The sequence below is a fragment of the Phalaenopsis equestris genome, unplaced genomic scaffold (assembly GCF_001263595.1).
Source record: "Phalaenopsis equestris unplaced genomic scaffold, ASM126359v1 Scaffold000006, whole genome shotgun sequence".
Classification (NCBI taxonomy): Eukaryota; Viridiplantae; Streptophyta; class Magnoliopsida; order Asparagales; family Orchidaceae; genus Phalaenopsis; species Phalaenopsis equestris.
Window position 1 is genome coordinate 1,222,323 of NW_018164448.1, and position 10,251 is coordinate 1,232,573.

General features: G+C 35.8%; 1 protein-coding gene across 1 annotated transcript; it reads right to left on the reverse strand.

Annotated features, from left to right (window-relative positions):
* Positions 1–582: 582 nt before the first annotated feature.
* On the reverse strand, positions 583–8,612 carry LOC110018197. The gene is made up of 5 exons (XM_020715432.1): positions 8,053–8,612; positions 7,413–7,528; positions 3,161–3,404; positions 1,057–2,181; positions 583–963 (listed from the first exon to the last, which is right to left on the reverse strand). Exons 1-5 carry the CDS (start codon positions 8,437–8,439, stop codon positions 799–801), a joined length of 2,037 nt encoding a protein of 678 aa, XP_020571091.1. The 5' UTR covers positions 8,440–8,612; the 3' UTR covers positions 583–798.
* Between the last annotated feature and the right edge of the window lie 1,639 nt (positions 8,613–10,251).

Sequence of the window (10,251 nt, forward strand, 5' to 3'; positions counted from 1 at the left end):
ACTTTATGCCATCTTGCCCAGCACATTCAGATCATGCCATTTCCACCAGAGAACAAAAAGCTCATTATTTTGTTCAATCATATTTTACTTTTATAATTATATCAAGTTCAACTAATATTTATATATTCATTCATTTAACAAGCCAGCCAGTTTCCCCCCCCCCCCCCCCCCCCCTCTATAGACACACGGTAGCCTTAGTTGCCAACCCAACTTATGAAATCTAATCTAAATGAACTGGTATCCACCTCATTATTATTCTCTTCGCCACACAAGTCACAATCAATATCAGCGGGCCACTCTTACGCTGGCTGCTGGCATGTAATCCACTATCTAGGCAATTAAAAGTACCACACAAACTCCAAAATGTATCCTGCACCAACATCACTACCCCCTTCGACTTTGGCTTCTGTCCAAACAAATAAACTGGCTTTTGTTCTGCCGCTGTTCGGAAAATTAAAATATCTAAAATAATCCCAACTCACCCTTTTTATAAAAATAAATAAATAACTGATTTTGCCTGAAACGGACAACTCGAACCCTAGCTACTCTGTCCATTCCGTATGTTCACATCTGTTGCAGAAATTTCTTATCAAATAAACTCGAATAAATTCGAGAAAATACCAAAATTTCCACGATATTACAAACCGAAAAATATAAGGAAAATAACAAATATGCAGCGAGCCAAAAAAGCATCACACACGGCATTATGGAATGGAGAAGGGGCTACTACCGTGCGCCTTCTCGAGCAGCAAACTGATCATATATATCCATATGCACAAAAAGCAGATCACCACCAAACTATATTTCATCAGGTTCATGGTTAAACATTCGACAATTATTACTCTTTGGGCAATTACATTCTTCCATTTCTTCATTGAAAGCTTCATCGCTTGTATCACCGGCAGACGAGGATGCTGATTCTACATCAACAACAGCTCCCTCCAATAGACCGTTTCCAGGCACCTGGAGTAAAATGCAATAGCAACAAGGAATATTCAAGATGCTTGAAACAATTGGGGAAGGGGAGGGTGGAGGAAGCAGCTATATGGCACTTACCGAACTCTCATTTCCACATAGGTTCATGCTGCTAAGAACTTCAGGAAGTACATTGAACAGCTTAGGAGGAGTCAGCGTTGGCGTCGAAGCCATGAGCAACCTAAGCGTCTCTCTTGCATTCTTCTCAGCTAGAGACTCAGAGGGTGGGAGAAGCTGATGACTTGCATGGCTGATGGGCAAAGGTGGAATGCATGCAGACATAGAAGGCCCCGCACTGACAAGGTAACCCTGCCCGGAGGAGCAGAAGTCGATGACTGGGATATGGACGATGGGATCTGATATGAATGGCGTGAATGTTGCGATTTGCTGGGAGCTTGGCAGGGGACAGAGTGAGGGTATGGGCATAGAAAGGTGAACCAAAGGATCTGGAAGAAGAGAAGGAAGTTTTAGAGGTGGGAACTCAGTAACATTTAATGGAGATTTGGTTGAGACCAATGATTCTGGTGGGGCTGCAGGAGATAAGAACGTGGATAGCGGTGGAAGAGGCATTAATTCGGATGCAGTGGGAAGATGATGAGTTGTGTTAAACTGCAGGGAGGTGGGGAAGGGAGGACACCAGCAGTAATATGGTGAGAAAAAGGAATTTTGATTGCTCATTGGTGAAGGAATAGTGAATGTCGGACTTGATGAAACCAAAAGAGAGGAAAGAGAAGACAATCCTGGACTTTCATGTTTTTCCACATTTCCTGCTTCAGTTAGGTTAGTAGATTGATCGTGCAATGAGGCAGATGATGTACTTGGTTGGATATGGATGCATGAATCCACTACTCGTTTTCCCACATTCTCACGGACACCATTGGCTAAAGATGAATTTCTAAGGGTTCCATCTTTGAAAGCATTTGATCTAGAGCTAAGACTGCTTAGAGAGACAGGATGCACCTCTGCCACATGAGTTGCAGGGCTTCGGACATGGGAAGATCTTGATTGGCAGCAAAGATCAGCTTCTGATGATGAATGAAAACTAGTAGCCATCAGTAGGCCACTTGAAGAAGTAGATGCAGCTGCTGGAGTGCTTGATGAAGCAAGAATAAAAGCCCGAAGATAAATAGCAAATGAGTCGAGCCGAGATTTGGATATCCCGGTCAAACAAGCAAGCGAAGGCTTCCTGATAAGTAGATCTTTCATCTGCTTCACCACACACCATATCATAAGAGCTTAATTTCATTGAAATATGTCAAATTACTCCATAATCATTCGACAACTCAAGAGTATTATCAGCTATTTATGAAAGGTGAGAAAAAAAGAGTTTTTCACAAATGAATTATCGTAGCAAAACATTAAATTAATGAACAGAACAAGTATTTTTTATGCCTCCCCCCTTTCGGGTTCTCACTTATGCCCTTCTACGGGTGGTGGAGAGGACGATGCAAGGTTGCTAGTTGTGGTTGAGAAAGCAACTATGACAAAATATGTGCACTGTTGTATTCACCCATTTCCAGTTAAATAGCACATAGGTTTCAATTCTTCTAGAAAGGTCCATTATTGTCCACAAAGCATTAAAATCTGTTGATCGAATTGTGATCCAAGGAGGAGAAAATAAGAGTTCTTTTCGAAAGAATGTCATTTCACTATATCTATAAGAGATTGTTTATTCCTTGGAAAATCATACAGGCATACAATAACAACAACATTATTCATAAGTTATGACTTTTCTTATCTTAAAGTAGATATATTTTTCTAATATTTAAATGAATAACATCTGTGAAGTAACCGAGATTCATGTGGTTGGGTTGGACGATTGCTCGTTAGATTATTTAAAAACATAATTTTTCTGGATCAATTGTCATTTCTTTTTCATTAACTATCATTTCATAATTATTTAATGTTTGCAGTTAATATAAACTATTTTTAATTTTTAAGTTATATGGATTACACTTCATACAAAAGAATGTCCGCATCTCATATTTTCAATAAGAGGCTCATCATGCACTGATACTTTCAATAATAGGTTCATCAAGTACTCGTACACCATCGTTCCAAGGCATGAATAAGAAAAAAAAAAAGGTTTTTCTTACTAGAACCTCATTTCAATATGTCTACAAAGACGGTTTGCTCAGAAAATCATGCAAGTAAGCATTTCTACTTCAAAGTTTTTAAAACTAACCTTCACAAGTAATTCCATGCCATTAGTCTTCGACTTCTCAGAGCACCAAAAGTACATGTTCCCAGAACCAGGGAACTTTATCAAAAATGAACGGCCAGAATTATCAGATGAAATACTTTCAATAGTCACTGAAGAACTTTCCCCGTCGTTGCTAATTAATGCCAGTCTCTCAATGTGACCATCATCCTCAGTAAAAGATAAGCGCATGTGAGATGACGGAAGAAGGGTCAAACTCAGAAAACCCCTATTAAAGGAAAATAATAACATATAAAATTGTTAGTAAACTTAATTTTAAATCACTCATCAGCAGAAAAGAATCGCCCATTGAAACATCACAAGAATAATCTCAAGTGAAAGGGCAGTAGAATTATCAATAAATTACATCTCATTTCTACTCAGAGGAAAACAACATAAGAGGTAAACGAAAGTGGAAAAAGATAGAAAAAACACATCATGGAAAAAAAGAAGAGCAAACAAAAAAGTATTTATATAATACTTTCTAAAACAAAATTACGCTGCTCTGACATTTGTTGTACGATAAAATTAAATTTTCAAAATTGTCCAACAATTAGCCAAAGCAGAAAGTTAATTACAACATGCAGAACCTGTTCCATTATAAAAAATAAAGGATATAAGTATTCCGATGATGTGAAACAACAGTGTTATGACGTCCCTCCTTTTCTTTTCCTTTTTTTAGAAATGCCATTAAAATATTAACCAGATAGAAATCAAAACCCCACTTAAAATGTGCTAGAAATGTCCTTCAAAGCTTGTGAGTAAGACTTAAAATGATATTTATGACAAGTTCTTATCGTGGTGTGAAACGGGTTCCGAGGTTGGAGTCACAGGACACTCCTTTTAAAAATGCAGGGGCTGGAGCTCCATGCACTTGCTACATCTATTTCATCTAATTTTAATGCTCCCGAGACACTTTTGAAATGAAATAGCATAATGTATGATTAAAAAAAACATCCTTCAGCAAAAGAGTGAATTATTTCAGAGAGCACACTAGAAGATGTAAAAAGAATAATTAATCTTCTAGTAAAATATAACAAAAAATTAAAAAGAAATAAATATCACAAAGTAATCATAATAAAGTAACTAAACACTAAAGAGAATTAAGTGATTACTCCAGTAGTTAACCACTGTTGTGAATATCTAAACCAGGACAGGTTAGTTATTGAAGGTAAAGAAGAAAATAGTGAAATTATTGGCTGAACTAAATCAAACTGCAACAATAATCAGAAATAATTGTTCACTGAAAAAAGTAAAAAAAGCTTTATAAAACTTGAACGTGATTTTAGACAATGTTGCAATATAAAAAATGAAGCAACAATACTGCTAATGCAACATCAAAGGAATGATGTATTTCAAGAGAACATATTTAGACATCATGGAATTTCCCAAAGATACCAAAATTTTTTTCATGTTCAACTACAAATGGATTCTTCAACAGTAGGTACAGAAAGCAGTTTATTAGATGTATGATATCATATCAATAATAGAAAGGAGCTACCTTCTTCCCCTCAAAAATCAGAGATCTTAACAGAACAAGACACACGGCCATTTTACCTACAAATGAAAAGACATTTATTTGATGGGTTGAACAATTTCATCAATTAATGTGCCACAGCATAAATCCTCAAGTATTTAACTAACAGCATATACAGGATATGCTTTCTATCAACAAATTGGATAAAAGTCAGACCTTACGGGAGTTCAAATTAAATGTTACAAATATAGCAATGAACTCTTCTCCTCAAGTATGTTCTGCATTTCTACAAAATAATACATTAAAAAAAAACAAACAGATTGACATTGATTAACTTCCAAAAGTGATCTGCGTTACAGTTTCAGCAAAAAAATATACCAAGTAAAACTGAGAAAATACCATAGCAATGCATAATTAATAGCAGAAAATGTTCTTAAGAAAAAGTTGAGAACATGCAGCTTCAGTAGAATAATTTACTTATTTGAATCAATGAGCAAACAAAATACTTTTTGAATGTGTCAGAGAACTTTTAATGGACCAAGACAATAGAAGAAACGATCATAATTACTTTAGTAGGAAAAAACAATGTAATGCGACAGTAAACTTGAAACTCAATTTTTTTCTTCTGTGGTCCAAGGATGAAATGGCATGTACTGATGTGTCAATCTACACAGATGCAAATGCACAAGTTATGCAGCTCTGACTAGGGGATGATAAAAGCAAAGCAAAAAAAAAAAAAAATTCTCATCTCTTGTGTTTTCATAGATGTCCTTAACGAGAGCATTGTTTCTCCAAGGAAAAACAGATGTCATTTCATGTGACTTGACCAGCCAAAAAGTACATGTTAAAATCATCTCTAACCAACAACTTGAGGGTTCCAAATGTACAATCTAAGAAATGAACTCACCTCACACAAACAGAAAAAAAAAAGCATCCACCTTACCACTAACATAACCAGCCCAATTGAAGAATGCATTTCAAAGATCCAGGCAAAAAACCATTCCAATCTTTGTCAAACTCTTTCCTTGTAAACGAATGATGAAAACTATCAGGTTATTTTATAAAATATATAAGACACATTTGATAAAACATCTAGTTGAGTCACCTTCAACAGACACCACTGTAATTCGTTGAAAATTATAAATGATACGGAAATATTATGGCAAACAAGCGAAACTGGAGTGTCCGGTATAACAATCATTTTGTTTAGACTATTTAAAAGCTTTATACTCCAGCATGAATTCTACATATCAAAAGTCGTACGAAGACTTCAAAACTCATTTGCATAATAAGTGTGATCAAGTTTGATAACACAACATTGGGCAAGCTGAGCTTCTGATAATGTCACTTCAAATGATTATATCTATAATATTTCAAAGCTTTGCTTGAGAGAAGAATTATAATTTTTGTTACCTTTCAAAACAATTACTAAGAGATTTGTGAACAATAAAAAACCAAATATCTAGTTCAAACTATCCCTAAGATCAGCTGGTCTAGAACTTCAAGTAGAATGCAAGTTAAATGTTGGTGCATAATTTGGCCTAGAAATGTCTGTAGTATATTGAGCATCTGATCCAAAAAATAATTTCATTAGCAGCCAAAACACATGCAAGGGTAACTTTAACTGGTAAATTGCTGGGAGGAGTATAAGCAAATGAGAATTGAAACAACACCAGGAAATTTTTGAAAGTTCTTGGGAGATGGATATGTCAATAAGTTCACACGGCAACACCTCAAAAAAATATAAGGTGCTATATTTGTTGAGTGTTGCTGTGAGAACTTATTGACATGTCCATCTCCTAAGCTATTTAGTTCCAAAATTTTCCTAGAGTTGTTTCTGTGCATGCATGCAATTTGGCTTTATATATATATAATATATAAGAACCCCAAAATTCATTTAAAATTAAAATTCTTCACTCCTAGTATGTTATAAGATGATGAAAACCATGTTCCATCATTTATACTTTGATTGCAAAGCAACAACAAGTGCCAGAGTTTTTTAATAAAAAAATGAAAAAAAAAATGTACAATCAAAATCTCTACTTAAAGTTTGCAGAATTGCTCTATATATCTCACCAGAAAACTATGGTTTAACATTTTGAAAATTAAAAAATAGAATTTGTGGTAAACCCTATATCCTCTAAAGCAACAGCTGCTTCTGCAGCAACTTCTAGTTGCTCTTCAAAAAACTGCAACTGCCACAAACAGACCCTCAATCTATACGCAAACCGTGAAATAAAACCTCTTTAACTCAACCATTAACCTAAGTAAATATGCCAAACAAATTTTAGATGAAGTATGTGGAAATATAATAAAATATTGGTCTGATCGAGTAACACACACACACATATATATCACAAGAAAAAGATCAAAAAATCGTTCCAAATCACCTTCAACATTGGCAAAAACAAAGATTTCAAATGCATAGCTATGCATTAATAATATAAGACATTGTATTCATATGTACAACATTATATCATATCAAATTAAATAATGCCTATCGTAGAAACAACTATCTAATCAAACTATCTAATATATAACAGGGTTTAACAAGAGTAAAACACTTATTTGGAAAATAGGCAAACTATCAAATAGGAAATTTGATTTAGCACAAGAATGGATCTCCTATATGGAACATAATTTTAAGTAACAAAGGACATTTCACACCATATTAGAGCAATTGATCTGATTGATAGATTTCATAAGCATGAATTTCAAATGAAGACATGCATATAATAAAGCATCAGTAATTTCTGCTACCTAAAGGGAGTTGGGAATAACATGCTTCCCTGCTTGTTAATCTTCCCCACACGAACAGAAACAAGAGGAAGACATAAGCAACGGGCAAGAACTGCAACTTCCGATGCTTCAAAATGCTGGTGGTGAACAAAAACAAAGTGGTAACAGTCAGTACCTTAATAATGAAACATTTAATGGATAGGTCAGGTCTAGATATTAATTTCAACAAAAGAGAAACCAAGACATTATAATCTCTCGTTTACAGCATCCAGGATTTCAACATTCATTAGCAACTTCTAGAAAAAGAAATCGTTGCAATAAAACGTCTCTTCATGACAACAAATCTTTGAGAGCAAGATCATATCCGTAATCTTAGTTATAGAAGAATATCACTTCAAGAAGTGGAGATCCAATGAAATATAGAAATGAGGACCTGTGTAATTTAGACGCGAAAATAATTTACAACTGGCTAACTAAAAACCAAATTGCTGACTTGCATTAAAAAAAATAAGCGGAAAGAAAAGCATATCCAAAAAGTCAAGTGCCGAGGAAATGATAAAGTGAAGGAAGTTTTCTGTTAAAAAAATGCACGCTTAACATAAAAGTTGTATTTTATGAACCCAGCATCATACCAAACAAATAAAAAAAGCCTCACACGGACCTGAAGAAGCTGGGCAATAAACTGGTCTTCTGCAGCACCGCTAGAAGCATTCAGCTTAAGCAGAGGTCTTAGCCTCTCATCCGCACGGCATCCCCCGATCACCTGAAGATCTAGCGCTTGAAGCCACTGCAAAATCCCATTCTCCACCTCCTCGCGCCCAAGCAGCAGATTAGCATCCGCTCCATCACGAAGAACATCTCTGATCCTTCCAGGCAAGGCATCGGAACGTCCTCCACTGCTTCCAACATCAATCGAATCTTCCGATGGCTCTGATCCCTCAATTACCGTCGATTCATCGCAATCCTCGTTCTCCTGAGACCGATCAAACCGATCAGAGGCATCTCCCTTCGCCTCCTCTCCGCTCCACTCTCTCATCGAACGGACCATTGCCAAGATGAAAACCTTACCAAGCCCGAAACCCTAGCAGCCAATTGCCTATTGAGCCTTCACAAAGTTCTAGGCCAAAAAAGGATCGAAGGAAACCCTAATCGCAGAGAAAGGCGAAAAAACCTCGGCCAAGCAAAACCCGATAATCGAGGAAAAAGCAGCAAAGCGGCTTCAAAATATCAAGGTGTATTATCCATATAGAGCAGAGAGGAATCCGGACTTATGGCGGCGGTCTAAATTAAATTTGAAGGCGGCTGGAGTCCGGGCCTTGTGAGTAGCCCGTGACACGTCATCCTAAAGCTGATCCGCGCTCCATGTGGAAAATATTCCTTTTTTTTTTTTTAGAAGGAAAAAAAATGGCCAACAGATAGCGGGAGATGGATCAGGCGGGTCCCACGTGATTGTGGTGGTGGGCCGGTTCGTGACCGGTTTTCTATTGGAGAAGTACAGCACCGGCACCCAGAATTTGGATGTGATTTGTTCGCCGGGGATATTAGGTCAGTGGGCCAGCTTCAGCCCTATAGAGCTCGCATGTGACTCATTTAAAAGAGAAATCTACTTGCATATCCATACATTGAAATATTGGATACATTTATCTCAAGGACATTTAATTATTTAGAAGAAAAGAATATGGTAGGGAGATATTCAATATAGGAGATCTTGAGGAGCATCTGACCAAACCAGTCAAGGCAGTAAGGCCAAAGCCGCATAAGCCAAAAGACAAAGTAGAAGACGACCTGGTGATCCAATTATAGACAATTCAACCAAAAATAAGACTAGAACATTCAAGTCCTCTACTATTGAAAAAGTCGACTAGATGTGATAGTTATCCCATAGGAGTCAGACATAATGAAATATATAGTCCCACAAAAATATCTTTGATCATCCCATGGAGATTCAAAGACCCCTAACTAAAGATCAAAGATAGTCAATCATCCTGGATTCGTCGACCGAACCCTACCTACCAAGCTTATTCGACTGAGTCGACCACTCGACCAGAAGTCAACTAAGCTTAATCGGTCGAGCCAGAAGGCAGTTGGGCGAATTACGTTAGTACATACCATTTCCAAACAGGGTTAAAGATATAATATCACAATTGTACTATCTCCTCTATAAATAAATAATTAAAATATTTTATGAAAAATAGAGAATATTGACACTATTCATTAATGTTCATCTCTCTCTCTCTCTCCCTCCTCATGTACGTTCTATTCCTTAAGTGTAATTCATTGACAATCTCAGATTCAACAATATCATACAATTATTATGCATTTACACATCTTACACCTATAGTTAACTTTTACATTTATAACTCTTGATGTTATAAACTTATGCATGAAAATGTGTATTTCATTTTTTTAAAAATGTTAATAATTAGGATATTTCTAATGCGGTGTAAAATATTTGAGAGAAATGCATTTAACTAAAAAAAATTTTAGTTTTAGATATGTAAATCTATAAGAGTTGTGAGGCATGTATGTAAATCCCCCTTATTAAAACATACATTAAGGAATAAATTAATTCTTTTCATTTTTTATTCTAATGTATATGGTTATTTGACTCAAATAACTTAGTATGAATTGTTATCTCAACAAAAAAAATGCAAATTAAACACGAATCATTGAATCTCAATATAATATTCAAGTTGAGACACTTAAAATTTGTTCATTCTAAATCTAAGTTAGCAAAAATTAAATGTGTAAAATATTATTAGAGAATTTATGATATTAATTAGATGACTAAATGAACTACAAAGCTTCTGCAAAAATGGCCTGCTCAATTAGAACATTTCAATGAGCCCAAAACCACTTA

Bases quoted from the DNA above. Each gene is read 5' to 3' on its own strand.
- LOC110018197 (XM_020715432.1), bottom strand. From the start codon at position 8,439: ATGGTCCGTTCGATGAGAGAGTGGAGCGGAGAGGAGGCGAAGGGAGAT. The intron at 3,405-7,412 runs GTAGCAGAAATT...TTCCTTTAATAG, and splicing joins TTATTCCCAACTCCCTTTAG to GGGTTTTCTGAGTTTGACCC. The intron at 964-1,056 runs GTAAGTGCCATA...ATTTTACTCCAG, and splicing joins TATGTGGAAATGAGAGTTCG to GTGCCTGGAAACGGTCTATT.